General features: G+C 51.7%; 2 protein-coding genes across 4 annotated transcripts in view; one reads left to right on the top strand and one right to left on the bottom strand.

Annotated features, from left to right (window-relative positions):
* Nucleotides 1-37: 37 nt before the first annotated feature.
* Zyx (zyxin) lies at nucleotides 38-9,177 on the bottom strand. Of its 2 annotated transcripts, none has more exons than XM_063250649.1 (10): nucleotides 8,821-9,177; nucleotides 8,039-8,258; nucleotides 7,434-7,633; nucleotides 7,211-7,303; nucleotides 6,578-7,114; nucleotides 2,364-2,496; nucleotides 2,083-2,252; nucleotides 1,797-1,975; nucleotides 908-1,028; nucleotides 38-528 (listed from the first exon to the last, which is right to left on the bottom strand). In XM_063250649.1, the coding sequence occupies exons 2-10, from the start codon at nucleotides 8,244-8,246 to the stop codon at nucleotides 424-426; spliced, it is 1,746 nt and encodes a 581-aa protein (XP_063106719.1). In that variant the 5' UTR covers nucleotides 8,247-8,258; nucleotides 8,821-9,177; the 3' UTR covers nucleotides 38-423. The 2 variants fall into 2 exon arrangements, with proteins under 2 accessions (XP_063106719.1, XP_063106718.1); XM_063250648.1 differs by lacking the exon at nucleotides 8,821-9,177 and adding an exon at nucleotides 8,343-8,622.
* Nucleotides 7,616-17,348, top strand: part of Fam131b (family with sequence similarity 131 member B) — a 31,779-nt gene continuing 22,046 nt past the window's right edge. For both annotated transcript variants that reach the window (XM_063250653.1, XM_063250652.1), the window contains exon 1: nucleotides 7,616-7,925. The gene's annotated coding sequence lies outside the window, so the exon portion shown is untranslated. The remainder of the gene's footprint in view (nucleotides 7,926-17,348) is intronic.

The following is a 17,348-nucleotide window of genomic DNA, read 5'->3' as shown; positions in this document are numbered from 1 at the left end:
TCCTCCAAGGACCACAGACAGAGCAGACCATGGAACATTCTGGAAAACAAGGTTTTTTTAATCTGTAGCTGTAGCCACAACCCGGCAATGTGGGCAGGGTGGGTGTCCAGGCTCCTGGAAGGTCAGCGCATCTCCCAACCCTCAGCAAGCAGAGTAGGAGGCTGCTTGGCGGCCAGCCAAGGGCATTGTTGCACAGTGAAAAAGCAGCAGCACTAAACTGGTGCCCCCTCGGGCGGGGACCTGGAGGACGGGCAGGCCATCCCTGCAGGCCTAGTGGGCCATGCTGGGCGCAGGGTCAGGGCACTTGAGATAATGAGGAGGGGTTTGGAATGGAGGAAGGCAGGGCGGGTGGAGGTGAGGCTGGTCTCAGTATGGGTGGTCTGTGGTGTGGGAGAGGACCTGTGACACAGAAGGAGCCCTCACTCAGGTCTGGGCTCGGGCTCTGTGGCAATTCCGACACAGCACATGGCCGTCCAGGGGGAAGCAGCCATTGTCATCCGCCTCAATAGACAAGGGCTTCCCACAGTCCTGGGAGAAAGAAAAGCAAGAGGGTCACTGGCCCAGAAGGTCCTGTTTTTACCTTTCTATCCTGGGGCTTCATCTTTGAGTTAAAAGGCCATTCCACGCCCCAGGGCTCAGAGCTGGCACCCTGGTCATGCATGTCTTCCCAGCCTCCGGGCCTCTCCTGCAGTGGCTAGGGGGTTGCTACCTGCCTTTGGTTACCTACTGCCTCCCACCCCAGTGAACCCTTGGGGCTCTCCTATCCTATCTCAACCCCCAACTGACCTCTCTTTATAATTTCACCAACTCCCCCCTCATCCAATGCCACTCTTCCCTCCCACTTGCCAGTCCCTTAGTTTATCCAAGGCTCAAAGAGACTGCCCCAGGAGACAGAGGGACTGCTGACCTCACACTTGTAACACTTCATGTGGAAGTTCTTGTCCAGAGCGACCACTCGAACAGTCTCATCACGGCCAGGCTCCGGCATGATGGGCTCTGTGCAGACAGAGCACCGTGGGGCATACTGCCTGGGGTTACAGAGAAGAGGATGTGGGGTCAGTGGGCACTCAAGCCTCACCTTGCTGGTGAGCTCAGGGTAATGAGGCTAAGGGTGTTCAGCCACACTTCCACACCGCACACATCTATGCAGAAGAAGCTCGGGAGAAGGCACTAGAGCCAGCCTTACAGGGAACTTCCTGCCTCCACTCACCTTCCAAATGTTCCATCTTTCACACCCAAGAGGTGTCCCTCCTGCTCCCACCTGCCCTATCTGCCCCCATAAAAGTGGCCTTCAGACAGTGCATAGGAAAGGAGACCCCATGGCATCCCATGTGCAAGCCCAAAAATGCACCCCCAAGATGCACCATCCAAAGTAGGGGGCAGATTCTGCACCTTTCCTGGCCCACCCGTTAGCTCCAAGTTCTCACTTGGCTTGAGAACTTGGCCACCATGTAAGCTTTACTGCACTTGAGACTGTAGAACTAGTCTAAGACCCACCTAGGACTGTTGAACCACTGCTGAAACAAAGTGACTCTAGCTCATGCCACAGGGCCTCAGCCAGGACCCAAAGGAGACTCAGCAAGGAGCCAAGGGCTACAGGGGAGCAGCAGGACCACCCAGGCTGGCGGCCATCAGACAGAGAAGTCCTTCCCCACAGTCACAGGCAGGATGTAGGACCAGAAAGCAAGGCCAGGGGTCTGGGACTGTCTCAGGCATAGTACTGATGCTATGTACTACACATAATGCTACTAGACAAAGTACTGATGGAAGGTAGGGAAGAGCTCCAAAGTCCTCACTTGTGGTAGTCGGGGACACAATGGGGCTTGTTAGCTTGGTCCACGATGAAGGAGGTGCCCTCCAGGGGACAGGCACAGACCACGCAGGTGAAGCAGTGCGGGTGGTAGGCTTTGCCCGTGGCTCTCAGCATGCGGTCTGTGATGGGCTGCCCACAGGTGTGGCACTTTTCCAGGGTATCCTAGGGAGGCAGCAGCAAGACGGACAGGGTGGGAATCTGGACCCCCAAGGGCCGGTTTGTGAGGCTCACTACCCACCCCCACTTGGTGCCTTGCCCCAACTACTCACAGTGTAGCAGCCCTCACAATATGGCGCCCCCTCCAGGCTGTAGAACTGCTGTCCCTGCAGCTGCTGCTGGCACTGATGGCAGGTAAAGCAGGTGATATGGAAGAGCTGCCCTAGGGCTCGGACAGCAGGCTGTGCACGTGCCAGCGGCTGATGGCACCGGCCACAGGACTCTGGAAAAGTCACAAAAGATCACCATCAACAGGAGGAAGAGATGTGTGGCTCAAGCCCCAGAAAACCATTAACAAAGAGGACAGCGTCTCAGGAGCACGTAGGAGACTCACCATTCACGGCCATGTTCTCAGCCATGTTCTGCCTCTGAGGATGTTCCATGTCCTGCATCAGCTTCTGAGTCAGCTCCTCCAGCTGCTCTACTTCCCTCAGGGTCAGGGGACCGGGAGCCCCAGGAGAGCGCCCCTGAAATCCCAATATTTTCATACTCTCCAAGATCACACCCACCCAAGGCCAGCCAACCAGACCCCCTTCTTCCACGACTCAGCTCCTGCCTGTTTCCTAGGTGCTCAGCTTCCAGCTCCTCTTCCTCCCGCCCCACCCTGCCCATCCCTCAACATGTAAGGATTGGGGTGACCTTAGCCTGTATCCCCTACAGAGCAAAAGAGACAGTGAGGTCGGAGATCTTGCCTGCTTCACCCAAACCCCAACCACCTTCTCCCCACTCCCACACCAGCAGTCACAGACAGGCCAGAACGACTGAGCAATGGAGGCCACGCACGTAGCAGCTCAGGTCACCGAAGCCACCAAACACAGCAGGGCCACAAACCAACGTCACAGAGCATGCTGGGACACAGCCTCCCACAGAAGTGAAGTCGCAATGCGTGTACACACGTGCACACACCTACCCGGCCTGCCTGCTGCCGAGCAGCCCCTGGCAGCATGAGGATACAACACAGGCAGAAGCACAAGTTAAACCCAGAACTATCTGCCGGAATCCAACCCAGCCCCCAGGAGCTTCCTGAATGGGGGCTTCTGGTGTACCCAGGCCCAGTTCCTAAGCCAGCTCAGCCCTATTTCGGGGACGCTCAGTGCTGGAGACTGGGACTGGGGGTGAGGGCGGAGGTTAGGGACAAGGCATGGTGTAAGCTGAGAACTCCAGCAGGGGTTGCCTCACCTGCAGCTGCACGGAACAGTGGGTGGGTCTTCTCCATTAAGGGATAAGGCCACCAGGGATTGATGACTCTAACACTGAGTGTTTGTCAAGCTGTCATTCCTCTAACAGCTCGGACCTCCAAAGCCTCCCTGCTACCTCTTGCTACGCCACCAGCCCCTCACACACACCCCACCCCAACCCCACACCCAGAATGCTCTGCTCTGCTGAAAAGCTCAGGTCCCTGGGGCCAACCTCCTCTAGATCTCCACACTGTCCCCTAAGACTCCTGTCATCTGTGACCTTTAACTGACAGGCGCTCCTGAATGCAAGCTTCACCTTTTTTCCCTGCCAGGCTTCCCTGATGGGATTTGGGGTTAAGAAAAAGGACTCACCTAGCCCTTGCTCTCCAGAGCCACTGAAAATGCCTGTTCATTCTCTGAAAGGACAAACTATCCATGTGAACCCCAAGAGCACCCACAGTCTTCAGAATATTGTCAGCCACTGGGTACTCCCGGCCTGCGACAGCTGTGTCATTGCTGCCACAGCCACAAGACTCAGACTTCTAGTTCCTTAACTCCCACAGCTCCAAACTCTTCTCCTTCAGTCACTTTTGCTCTCAGGACAGCTTGGACCTGAGGTTCACTCTTTGCCCCAACCACTCCCCCAAGTCTTTTGCAGTACTCATGTTTGCTAAGCACCCTAGCAAAAGAGCTTCAGGGTCCCTGCCTCGGGTGCCTCAAGCTCCCAGGCTGGCCTCTGGCCAGTTACCTCTACAAGGCTCCCACTTCATTCTGGCCACCTCGGCTATCTGGCCTGCAACCCTGGGTCACACCCCTGTCTGCTTCCTGTTTCTGCCTCAAAGCTGCAGAAAGTAGGTGGAGAAATCACCAAACACTGCAGAGTACATACACAAACCACTGCAGTGCCCTCTGCACCTCCGCGCCCAGCCTAGCTGTCTGGTATTTGGCTGCAGTGGCAGATTCCCAGTTGCCTTCCCACAGCAGCTGTTCCCAACCTTCCCCATCCCTCTTAGGCCCCAGTAGCTTCACCCCTTCTTGCTCACCGATGACTTCAGCCCTCTGTGACTGAGAGGATGGCAGGCAGCCAGTGTAAGCTCCTTCCTCATCATTCCCATGCACACCTCCAGTGTGACCCTGTCCTCACTCTCGGGGACACTCCTAGGGTCAGTCAGCCCCTGCTCTCAGTCCCCCAAAACCTACCCCACAAACTTGTCTCCTGCTTACTGTACACCTGGGCACCTAAACTGAACATTACATGCACATGCGCGCGCGCGCACACACACACATACAGACAATCACAGTCCATCCTTTATTGCTGCCAATCTTTGAAAAAAGGCTACACAACCAACCCTGTTCTCAACACCCACTCACTTCTTACACTCTGCTCCCACAAAGTGCATAAATTGCCCCCCCCACCATCTGTGATGTCCCATTATCTCTGTCCCTTATCTGTGGCCTCATTCGAATCTTCCCATTCCTCTATCCTCAAGCCCACAGCTGAAGGGCTCCTCAGGGCTGCTCCCCATTGCTCCCCCGCTCCCTCAGGCCCTTCTACCACTCCTCTGTGTTGAACCTCCTTAACCTCCCACCTAACCAATGTGGCTGGACCCCAGTTCCATCTCGGCTCCCCTCTTCACAACCTTGGGAAGCCTGCCAGGTCCTACTTTCTCGGTGTCCTTTCACAAGCCACCGAGTGCACATCTCTCCTTGGGGGCCACTCCCGACTTCAGTCCCACATCTCTAGCGCAATGATAAATCTAGTTGAAAGTAAGAGCCCTTGGAACCTCTTGCTCAACATGTGACAGCTGGACCCCTCCTCTTTCCGTTCAAACCAGTTCCCCTCCCGGACTTCTCCATTTTGTTGGCAGCACCATTACTCCCCCAACACGCGCAGGCTCTGAACATTCAGGGCTTTTCTTCTTCTCTCCCCCTCCAACTGCTTGTCAGTTGCCTCTTTCTGTAGACTCTTCCTTTGTTAAGTGCTCTCATCCCCCAACCTTATTTTTTATTGCAACTAATGTTACTATGGTCTGAAAGTAAACTCGAACACATCATCAACTGCCCAACCTCTTAACACACATCTCTGCTGGAAAAAAGGCCCATAAGTTCCAAAAGCCCTCCTGACCCAGTACACACCACTCAAAACTCATTCATGATCATCCACTATGCACAAGCTCCTTGTGGATTTCATTTCCTGCTCCCTCAAGCTCTGGCCTCCTGGAGAATAGTTCTATAATTTTCCCACAACACCCTCAGCTTTCTGTTCTCCAAACATCCCTGGTACATATGCACCCTTGAATTTTACAAACCCTAACCCTAACTCACATGCTGTAACCCCAGCTCTCACCCACATGCTATTCCCATCAAAATGCTGCTCTTTCTCTCTGGGTTCTTAGTCATGCCCATCATTCAAAACACACCAGCTCCTCAAAGCCTTTACTCACTTGCCAGTCCCCAAGCTGGCTCCCTGTTCTGAGTTCCTATAATTCACAACATGCCGAGTTACAAGAAGTGGCACTCGGACTCTTCTTCCTATACACAAACACTCTATGCGGAGACAATCACAGTGTCAATCGGGCTGTAGAGACAGTCAGACAAAACCATTTGGGCCTCTTCCACTCAAAGATCTTGTCTCCTTAACAAGACACCAAAAGCCATTTCTGTTTGCTTCTTTCTTTTCTGAGCATTTATGTGCTAGTAGAAAACCTAGCCCTTTCTAAGCATTAGCTTACTCGTTCTTCATAATCACTTATGGGACACATTGTGCTGCTTTAAGAGAAAAGAAATTGAGGCTCAAAGTTTACCTCATCTGTCTGGGCTTTAACAGCCTATGCAAAGCTAAGCTGGGAATTCTATCCCAGGTCCACAGACTCATGAAGCCTGAGCCTCTTTGACAGATTCTCTTCCCTCCGTTGTTCCAGCCTAAGGAGCACAGAGCACAGAGCTGGCACTCAGCTGAGGCTGGCGCAGCAAGTGTTTACTGGGGCTGCAGCTATTATCTCCAGTTGGGCCTCAGGTGCTGAAAGTGCTCAGAGAAACTGAGAGATTAACCTAAGGCCCAAGAACGGGAAAAACCAAGGTTGGCCTGATGATCGGTTCCTTCCCAGCAACACTCCAGGACAAAGGACAAAGGGAAGTTTGACTGAATCCCCCTAATGCAGGGCTGGGGCTGCTCAGTCCACTGACTGGGCTGCACCAAGCACCAGGCCTCATCTCTGGGAAGTATTTCTGGACTTGCTCTCACCAATCTAAACCCACAGGGTCTCTAATGTGCCATACCTATCAGCCCCTAGGTCAACTTCCCCTTTTTCTCCACTCCTGGCTGAGACCGACCCCAGGCCCTGCTCCCAGCCTTATGCTCATTCCTCACCTGGCTTTGGTTTTGGGTTGGATGGGGCGTTGGCTGCTGCTTCTCCTGAACTCGGGGCTTCTCCCTCTGCTGCACATAGGTGGAGCCAGGGGGCTTAGGGGAGCCAGTGGCAGTGGTGGAGGGAGCCTCGGGTGACCCCAGTTTTTGACTTGGCTGTGACCCAGGTCCACCTGGGGCTCCAGGGCTGAACTTAGACGCCACGGGAGTAAACTTGGACGCCACTGGAGAAAACTTAGGAGCCGGAGTGGAAGCCGGAGTCGGAACTGGGGGAGCAGGAGCTGGTGGCCCCCGGGGCTGGGTGTTAGCAGAAGACACAGGCTGAACCTGGGGCTTGCCCTGGGGCTGTACATGGAGCTGAACCTGGGGCTTAGGCTGGGACTGGACGTGGAACAGTGTCTGGCTCTGAGGCTGAGGCTGGGGTGCAGGCTGGGCACTAGAAGATGCTTTCCAAGGAGGCAGGGGTGCTGCACCTCCAGCTGCAGGCTTAGGACTGGGCTTTGGAACCACAACGGGTGGGGGTACATATCCGGAGGACACCTGGAGGAGATGGTGAGGAGACAGGTGCAGTTAGCAGAGGCAGTCTGCAAAGAGCTGCCCTCTGGGCCCAGCATTTTCTGCCAACCTGTCCCTTACCCGAGCTTTGAAGGGGTCATTCTTGGTCATGTCATCCAGCAGCGAGGACAGAGAGTCGATCTCCAGGTCAATACTGCTCACCTTCTCCCTGGACTAGAGGATCAGGAGTCATAGCACCCATTCCTTCCCACCGGACTCAACTCAGGACAGAGATAAGAGCAAAGATTCCCCTCCATTGGGGGGAAGGGGTTTCTAAATCAGTTGCCTTCTCTGGGCTCCATACCTGTGATGGGAGCTGGGTGGGGGCCTCAAGCCCCCCCTCCTCCTCCAGCGGGGGTGGCGGGGAGGGGAAGATGTCCTCCTCCAGAGGCGCAGGAGGAAACGGCTCCTCGATGGGGGGTGGCGGGGGTGGGAAGGCACCTCCCAGGGCACCCTCCGTGTCGTCGCCATCCCCAAGTACCGGAGGCGGGGGCAAGGGAAAGTCTCGGGAGAAAGGAGAAAGGGATCATCTTCACTTTCCTCTAGTTCTCCTCCCTGTGCACCTCTAACCCTTAACCCCAAAAGTCTCTCGGGGTCATGGAGAGAGCGAGATGGGAATGCGGGGGCATGTCAGAAAAGGCTGTGGCTCCGCCGAGGAGGTGCAGCTCCTGTTACACTTTCGAGAGCGGGCTCCGAGGGGACGATCCGTGGCCCACATTCCCGCCTCCCACCCCCAGGCGGGAGACTTGGAACGATCCCAAGAGCCCTGGCTCCCAGCCACGAGCTCAACGATGAGGTAAGAACATCTGCTCGGGACAGGGTGGCTGCGCCCAGCCCCCTCCGCCACAACCTTCCCAGACACCCCGAATCCCCGAAGCCAGGGTCCAGCCTGCAAACCTGGCCACGTACCTTCCGGGGGCGGCGGGGGGATCTCACCGACCCGGCCCATCTGTGCGCGCTGGGCCCCTGCTGCCGCGGGAGACTCGCTGTCTCCAAGCCGGAAAGGATTCACTTTGGGTTTAGGGGCCACCACTGGGCCGAACTTCTTCTGCGGGGCGTAGAAAGCCGGAGCCGAGACCGAGACGGAGATCGCGGGGGGCGGGCGAGGGGCCGCCATGGCCGGGACGCGCTGCGGGTGGCGGGGGGCGGTTACTGCGCGCTGCGCCGGCCCAGGACACCCAGGCGCCCCCTCGGCTCTCCCAGGGCCGGGCACCTCACTGCCGGCCGGAGCGTGCGCGCCGCGTCTGCGAGGGGGCCGCGTCCGCGGACTGTACGTCCCGGTCCCAAGCTGCCTCCAGCCGGGTGGGGAGGGACGTAGGGAAAAGGGAGGGAGAGAGGGGGCGGGGAGAGCGCGGCGCCCGGACCATACAAGGAGCGGCCCGGAGAGGGGGCGGGGAGAGCAGGGGAGGGCGGACGAGGCAGGAAACTCCCCCAGGAAGGGGCCCCGATCCGGCTCCGGGGCCCGAGGCTCGGCCGAGGTCCGCCCGCCGCCGCCCCAGTCCCCACCGCCCCCGCCGGGCACGGACCACCCTTCCCCGAGCTCAGGCCTCTGATGTCATTTCCTGACCTGCCCCCCTCCCGGCCGAGTGCCGGAGATCTGACTCACCCTCCCCACTCAGGGCTGCGTCGGAGGGTGGGCGTCCCAGAGGTGCGGAGGCAGCCTCGCCCCGCTGCTCCCGGCAGGATCTTACCTGCCCCGGGGCTGCTCCTCCTGCTCGGAGCCGCGCGCCTCAGATGCCCTGGGGTTAGCTCGGGCTTCAGACTGAGCTCCGGGGTGGGCGCGGATGGCCGAGGGGCGTCCTCTCTCCCCATGCCCGCCTCCGGTCTGTGTGTGAGCACGGACCTTGGGCGTTCTTGGGGGATGCTAACTTCCAGCGCCGGGCAGCCTCCGACCGCTTCTAGGAATTTGCGTTGCCTGCGCCCCAGCGCGCCTGGATGGAAGTGTGAGGACCCGGCTGGAGGCGAGGGCCCCCAGCTGACTTTGGGCCGGGTCGCCAGGACCTAGACCCAGGCGCCCCATGGGGCCTGCCTCGGAGAGGGGCTTCCAAGCCGCGGTGAGATCTTGGGGATTTGGAGTCTGCGCCCGCTCGGTGGAGCCCCCAACTGGTCCGACCGGATTCCTCAGCCTGCAGCTCTGTGCCCGAGGCTACGCGAAAGAGACCAAACTTGGATTCTTTTATTTACTTAGTATTTCTTTATTTTAATTACAAATGGAAACTTACCCTATCGCTGCCTCAGTTCTTCCACATTCACTACGTGCAAATTACCGAGTCAGGCATTTCGCCCTCTGTCCCCCCCCACCCCCGGCGTTTCCTGCTTTCTCATCTGGCATCCGTCATCCCTGATAGCTGACTAGCATTACACAGTCCTCTTTTTCACGTCTGCATGCTTTCCAGTCCGTGGCCTTCCACGACTGCTACACCCTGCTATCCGAGCTCGTCGGGGTGCGCGTTAGGGTCCTGAAACCCAACTCTATAAACTGATGCTGTGGGCCCAAACCAGAGTCCATTTGGCTGCGTCCTGCTCTGGATGAAGCAGCTGACTGGGTGCAAAGCAGAAAGAGACCAAAGAGCCACACCCCACCTCGACACCCACCCCACAAGTCTCTTTCCCTCTCTTGGCTTCAGTTCCTCTATCCTTAAGAGCTATAGTGCCGGGCATGGTGGCACAGGCCTGTAATCCCAGCATTCCGGAGGCTGAGGCAGGCTTATGCCACGAGTTGCGGGCCAGCATGGACTACATAAACAGACTCTGTCTCAAGGAAAAAAAAGAAGGGGGTGTATTCAGCAAACTGCCCCCTTGCATTACATGGAAAAATAAATGAAGTGCCCAACCTGAAAGAGCCCTATGATGCTCAGTATTAGTATTATTCTCAGTTCCCAGTTCTGCCCAGAACCAAAAGTCCAACCCCAAGATCCTCCTCTTGCCAGGCAGATCTCTTTTCCCGATTGGCGATTGGCTTCGGCAGTGCCCCACTTCCTCTCAAAGGAAGTCTTCAAGTATACCAAGACTGCGATCCTCTTCTCAGCCTCTGCTCTTCTTTCTCTTTTCTAGCATTTTCCCATCTTTATAACAAGTTTTCTCACAGCCACAGCACATGTAGTCACATATGATACAAAGCTTGCTGTGCACAGCTCTCTGACAGGCATGAGCTAGTCCTGGGCTTGTCTCTATGATGATCTAGGAGAGATTTGATACTGGCTTTTCCTGAACATGTTGGAGATTGTTTCTTGAGCTTTATAAACCAAAAGCCCATCACCATCCTTCCAAATTTGCACACTTAAAACCAGGTTTGGTGGCCCAGGTTTGTAATCCCAGCACTCAGAAGACTGAGGCAGGTGGATTGCTGTGAGCTGGAGGCCAGTCTGGGCTACAGTTAAAGGCCAGCCTGAACTACACAGTGAAATCCTGTCCAAAAAAACAAACAACAACAACAACAAAATACTTGGTAAGATAGATAGTTTCCAGGTAAAAGTCAAGCAGGATGTGCTGGTATGTCTTTAATTCCAGCATTCAAGAGGCTGAAGCAGGAGGGTTGAAAGTTCAAAGTCAACCTGGGATACATAGAGAGGTCAAGGCCAACCTAAGCTGTAATATAGCAGACTTTGTCTTTAAAAGAAAAAGAAGAATAAAAACCACCTACCCTTTAAGAGTCTCTTTAACAAGTATGCATGTGCAAAATAGAGCAGACTTTGTCTTTAAAAGAAAAAATAAGAAAAGAAAAAGACAAATAAAAACCATCTACCCTTTAAGAGTCTCCTTAACAAGTATGCATGTGCAAAATAGAGTATGTGTAATTGTTAGGGAGCTAAACCTATTTATAAATCAAGAATAGAAGAGTGCGTGGGTAGGCTCAGTGTAACTGACAACTAAGAGCATTTGAGATGCAGAACATAAAAATGAAGAGTTTTTAAGCCAGCCATTCTACATACAAGTAGAAACAGAATTTCCCAGGACAGAATCACAGCCTAGGATATCTTAGGAGGTGCCTCAGAGTCAGTCAGAGCTACTAAAATGCAGACAATGAACAGAACTGCCTGGACAATTCTCAGGTATTTTTCTTAAGCAAACAATTCTGACTGGTATCCTGGGTAGTCAAGTGTAGGGGATCACACCAAGCAGCTTGGAAGCAGGCCAGGGAAAAATAACAAAAGGAACCATGACCCTTGCTCCAGGAAACATCTCTAGACACCTCCAAAGATTTATAGCCCCTGGGTATCAGAAAGTCTCCTTGTGGTACATAGCATAAAGTGATAAGTTGAGAGCATTCATGGGAGAAAGTGAATTCAGAAAGTAAATAAGTCCAGGGATATAACTCAGCAGCAGAGTGCCTGCCTGGCAAGCCTGAGGTCCTGAATTTGATTACTAGTACCAGAAAAAAATAGGGATGCTATCTGCTCACTGGCTGCCAGTGGACAAGGGAGGGATTGTGTGCCCACACCAGGCTGAGCGTGCCAACAAGAACAGCAACAGCCACCACCACTGCAACTGCATACCTTTAGGCTGGGCTGTGGCTTGGTGCTACCTACCCCCATCGGCAGGAGGGTAGGCTCTGAGTTCCACGCTCAGCCCTGAACCGAACCAGCACACATTGAGGTACTGGGTAGCAGGCCTTCTTACCACGCAATGCTAAGCTCTGACTATGTGCTCCCAAGTCATCCTCAGGATCAAGCTGTGAGAACATGCATTATTACCCTGTTTCTCACTGAAGGAAGCTGAGGCTTACTAGGTATTGGATTTCACCACCTAAATGATTTGGGGCAACAGAAAAATTCTATTATTTTAAACTTGTCTAAAATAAAGAAATAAAAAAAAAAAAAACCTTTTCTACTCACTTGCTTTTCCTGCTACTCTTGCCTGCATGCCTTTATGCCATAGCGCCTCCTGTTCAGATACTCCAGCTCTTCAGCTTGACCTGGCCCCCTCCCACCTCACCCTCATCCTTTCCTTTTTATTTTTGTTTTGTTTTGGTTAGTTTTTCAATTTATTTTTAGACAAAGTCTCATCATGTAGCCCAGCAGTCTGATCTTGAACTTTCTGTGTTGCCTAGGCTGACCTGAACTTGTGGTAATCCTCCTGCCTCAGCCTCCGGAGTGTTGGGGTTACAGATATGCACCAGCATACCTGGCTTCCTCAGCCTTTTGATTCTGTCTCCAACTGAACCCTCTTATTTATATCCCTGGAACACCATTTTCTCCTTCTATCCCAAGCCACCATTACATTCCATCTGTCTAAGTTTGTATGAATGTACCTACACATGTACACATATACACATTCTGTATCTGTGAGTTGTGTGTATACATGCTTTTGCATAAAATTACATTTACATTTCCAGATTTCTCAAGGAATTGTTTACAATGGTGGCAAATACCTTTAATCTGAGCACTTGGGGAGGCTGAAAGAGGAGGATCATGATTTTGACACCAGCTTGGGCTACATAGGGAGATCTGGTCTCAAACTATCATCAATCCCCTACCCCTACAAAACAAACTTATTCCTCTATTTATTTTTGGTACTGAGGATTGAACTCAAGGTCCTCCCATGGAGCCACATCTCTATGCCTTTATCTTTTTAAATTTGCAGACAAATTCTCACTAAATTGCCCAGGCTAGATTTAAACTTGGAGTCTTCCTGCCTCAACCACCCAGATACCTGGGGATATGAGGTATGAGCCAGCACATTTGTTATCTTTAGGGAATAAAATTATGGATGATGAAAGGCTTTTATGCTGTTGTATTTTCCCCTGTGAACATGTGTTACTTTTTTTTTTTTATTTAAGAGGAAAAAGAGAAAAACACAAAACAAAACAAAGCGGTGTAAGGGTACACGTAATACAGAACTACAAAAAAAAAAAAAAAAATAACAGTAAGAAATCACCTGTTGGTAGATTACATATTATCATCTTGAAAATAGTTGCTCAAATCACAGTATCAAAGAATACAAGGTGGACATTCAACAGGGAGACTGCAAACAGCTGTGTTCAATGATCCAAAAACATTGATATAGTCAGCTATTCAACACCCCTAAACACACTTGCTGTTATATCCGTTAGAGCTCTTTTTCTTTTTTTTTTCCCTCTCTTTTTTACAACAAAATTTGCACATTTTGGATTTTATTACTCCTTAGTGCTTATTACATTTTTGGGGAGGACAGAATACAGTCAAATATGGCAAAACAAAGCTGTCAGTCAAAACCAAGGATAGACATAGCACAGAACATGTGTTACTTTTATAATCTTGAAACAAAGAAAGAAAGAAAGAAGAAAAAGAAAGAAAGAAAAGGAAACAGATGCCTATACTTTCCTCACACTGAGTATTATGTACAAGTGGCCTTCGGTTCCCACTTGCTGCCAAATGTCCTGTCCTCAGTGGTCCTTGCTTGTCAGTAGAAGGCAAAATCCCCTGTGGGTCTGCAGACTCAGGGGAGGAGAGGATGGAGCTGAGGTGAAGGCGAAGAGGCCAGTAAGACAGGGATCTCTTCGGCCAAGTCCAGAATAAAACTGCAGCTTCCGCTCAGTCCCTGAAACAGCAGGGCTGAAGGCAGCAGATGCCCCTGGGCGTCCTTCCTCCCAGGTCAACCCTGACATCAGAGCACTCTCCTTCACTCATTTCTCACTTCCTCAGCCTCAGGGGAACGAGTACTTACCAAATGACTTCTATATTCTAGGTGCTCAGTTTATATAGAGAAACAGTCCCCATTCTTGCCTTTGGAAAAAAAAATTTAATAACCTAATTAGCACTAATTCTAATAAATGGACGTCTTTCTTCCCATGAACCCTATTATCCCCTCAGGTTTGGAGAAGCAGGGAAGTCCAGGACCCCTTGCTCCCAATCTGCATCAAGCATCCCTGGAGCAAAGATCAGAGGAGGAGGGGAAGGCAGACTCCTGCCTCCCCAGTGCTGGACCAGATGGGCACACAAAGGCACTGCAAGCATCAGCAGAGCACAAATGGGGGAGGCAGGGTAGAGCAAGGCAGATGGTCAAATGGCAAAGAGTCAGCAACCGTGGGAGTTGGGAAGGGCAGACAGGAAAAGAGACCCCGGGCACCCACAGCAGAGCCGGCAGGTTGCTGGCACGAAGGCAGCTAGCTGCTTAGTGAGGCATCCGCTGCTTCCTTCTCCTTGACCCAGAGGAAGCCAAAACCAGATACTGGCCTGGAAGCTGGAGTGGTTGTCCCTGGAAATAGCTGTCTGTCTTTGGAGGGAGGAAACATTTCTGAGAGTAGTGGTCAAATAGCCATAGAAAACCTATCTAGCTGGAGGTGAAAAGCACTTTTGGCTCCTTCTCTTTGCTCCCCTACCTCTCTTCCCTTTAGCAGGGTAGGCTTAATGCAGAAAACCAATCCGAGGATCTAGCAAAGGAAGTGGGAGCCAGTGAGCTAATCCACAGAGCTTGCTCAAGCTTCCTTAGGCCACCCTTCGGGTCACCCCATAGTTTCACATTTACTTCCTCACCCAGAGTTGTGGCCAGCATTGGAAACATACACTATTTCAGCAGAAGGAAGGGTCTACTAGGAACAATACTGTAAGACTTGTTATCATGCTTGAGTGAGACTGTACAGAGTATCAGATGAGACAGGAAGACACGTGAGCCACACAATCGCCACAGTTCTAGCAAAATTGTTCCAGTCCGCTCAGTAGCCACAGAGTAAGTGCTGTGCAGTGCCTGCCACAAAACCAGGAGTCCTATATAATAACTATGATTAGGTCCCAGGACCACTGAAATCACACACTGAATCAAAACAGTGATAAACCTTAAAGGTTTAAAGACGTGCCAAACCGTTCACTTATTTGTACAACAGATCTTTACTGAGCACCTAATATGTGCAAGGCATTTTTGTTTGGCACTGAGCAAAGAGATACGATCCCAGCCCTTATGAAGAATCCATGCCCTTAAGAGATCTGCTGTGGTGGAGGTGGGGTGGATATTCATCATTTAATGAGGAAGATAACACTACAAATTGAAAGAGATCACAAGAGAAAAATAAGTCTGACAGGGCGCATAGGGATGGAAGATAGGACCCAGCTGGGGAGCTCAAGGAAGGGAGATTCCCCAAGCTGAGCTCTGAGAGATAAGCAGGGGTTCAGTAGGCAGACTGGCCGGGAGCGGCTTTGCAACCCCCACAGGCCTGGGATAGGTGCAGGCTTGGCCTGCTCTAGGACCTATTTAGCACAGGTGACCTGGCTGGGCATCTGAGAGGGACTGCAAGCAGGGAAGGCTGCACAGGGTGTGGGGAGAATATGCAGCGTGAGAAGCTTGGAGTTTCTCCTGAGAACAATAAAGAACCACTGAAGGCTTCTAAACACAAAGAATGGCAGGAAAAGAGTCCAAGGCTGGGCTGTGGCTCAGTGAGAGAACATTTGTTAGAGTTGTATAAGGCCCTACAGTTCATCTACAGCTCAGAAAACACAGGGAAAGGAGGGAGGAAGAGACAGAGACCAGATGGATAGAAAGGAATTGAGGACTGACTATTAAAAATATTCCCCTAGGGGCAATGTGCACAGCAGCAGCAGGGCGAGTAAGGGGGGATGTGGAGAAAGGGGTGGGTTGGAAAGGGCGGCAGTGGATGGAAGTGAATAGACTGGAGAGCTCTGGAGGACATGAAATCATGGACAGAGCCTGCAGTGGGTTGAATAAGGGAGGATGGGAGAGAGGCACAGAGTAAGGTTCTTGTGGGCCCGCCCAGGTTCTGGTTGGTGTCTCTGGAATGTGGGGCTTCCCACTGTGAAACACAGAGCTGGGAGTAAGAGTGTGTGTTTTGTGGTGGGGGTGGCATGTGGGAACCAATGTGCAGTGGGCTGTAGGATATCTTTCTGGTCCAGAGCAGAGCAGAGAAGAGAGAATTACACAAAAGTTTCACATCTATGAGTGACCTGACTCCTGGAAGTGATTCGAAGCCAGTATTAACTGGAGAAATCCCATACCAAATATTGCATGGGAAACTGAGAGGCCTTGGAAGAGGGATGGATCCCAGCATTTGGAGGCCAGGTAGAAGACGGTGGTACACATCCTTTCTCAGACTCAGGTGTGACCATCCTGTCCTTCAGCAGGAGCAAAAAGGGATGTCATAACCTCTCTCTATTAACTCACTTCATTAACTCCTTAGTACCAATGTGAGTCCACAAAAGAAGAAACTGCCCAACTCCTGGAATCAGTCCAGGAGGGGCTCTGGAGCTCACTGTGCATTCTCTCCTTTGTTGCTTTAACCTGGGCCAGGGGAAACACCAAATGGCTGTAAATGGCTTCACCAAAAGCTTCTTACCACCAGTCAGGACTGTGGGTCAAATATCTCTTCAATCCTCAGTGCTATGTCCAGATAGTTGTCCTCCTCTCCTCCCTCAGGTCCTCCCCTGCTAAGCATATCAGGTCATCAAACCATCTAGCACTGCACGGACTTGTAAAGTCGGCTGTCACTTAGGGCCGAATATTCTCATTTCTTGAACGTTGTCATATTCTACTTGCCAGAATGAGCCTTCTGTGAAGTCCTAGTCACTGCAACATCCAACCACATAGATGATTCTTGGGACTTCCCAATGTTTCATCATTCTTGGTACTTCCTTCCTCTTCTATGCCCCATGAACACAATAGAAATATGAGGGTGAAGCCAGCTGTGGTGGTGCATATCTGTAATCCCAGCACTCAGGAGGCTGAGACAAGAGGATCATTGTGAGTTTGAGACCAGCCTGGGCTACAAAGTGAGCTCAAGGCCAGCTTGAACTGCTCAGTGAGACCCTGTGTCAAAAAGACAAAAAGAAAAGAAAAGAAAGAAAGAAAGAAAGACAGAAAAGAAATAGGGTAAGCCACATAGCTAATTCTTAAAAAGTAAAAAACAAACAGAAAAGCAAATGAATGACATTCTTTTTTTTTTTTTTTTTTTTTTTTGTCTTTTTCGTTTTTATCGGTACCGGGGATCGAACTCACGACCGCCTGCTTGCAAGGCAGGTGCTTATGCCGCTGAGCTAAACCCCCAGCCCCGACATTCATTTTCATAATGTACCTTCATCCAATATATGCAAAAAACTAAACATGTAATTTTTTAACCCTAGTATTGAGGACTGAACTCAGGGCCTTTGCACTAGACTACATTCCGAGCCTTTTTTATATTTTTTGGGTTTTTTAAAATTTTATTTTAAAGAGAATAAAATCAAACAAAATAAAACAGAATAAAGCCAATCAAAACAAAACAAGGGTATATGATACAGAACTTCAAAACAGAATA

Source organism: Cavia porcellus, unplaced genomic scaffold (genome assembly GCF_034190915.1).
Source record: "Cavia porcellus strain 051 isolate PalLab524CR breed Dunkin Hartley unplaced genomic scaffold, mCavPor4.1 scaffold_6, whole genome shotgun sequence".
In the NCBI taxonomy this organism is placed as follows: Eukaryota; Metazoa; Chordata; class Mammalia; order Rodentia; family Caviidae; genus Cavia; species Cavia porcellus.
Note: the sequence above shows the minus strand (reverse complement) of the source record. Positions and strands in the feature narration are given on the sequence as shown.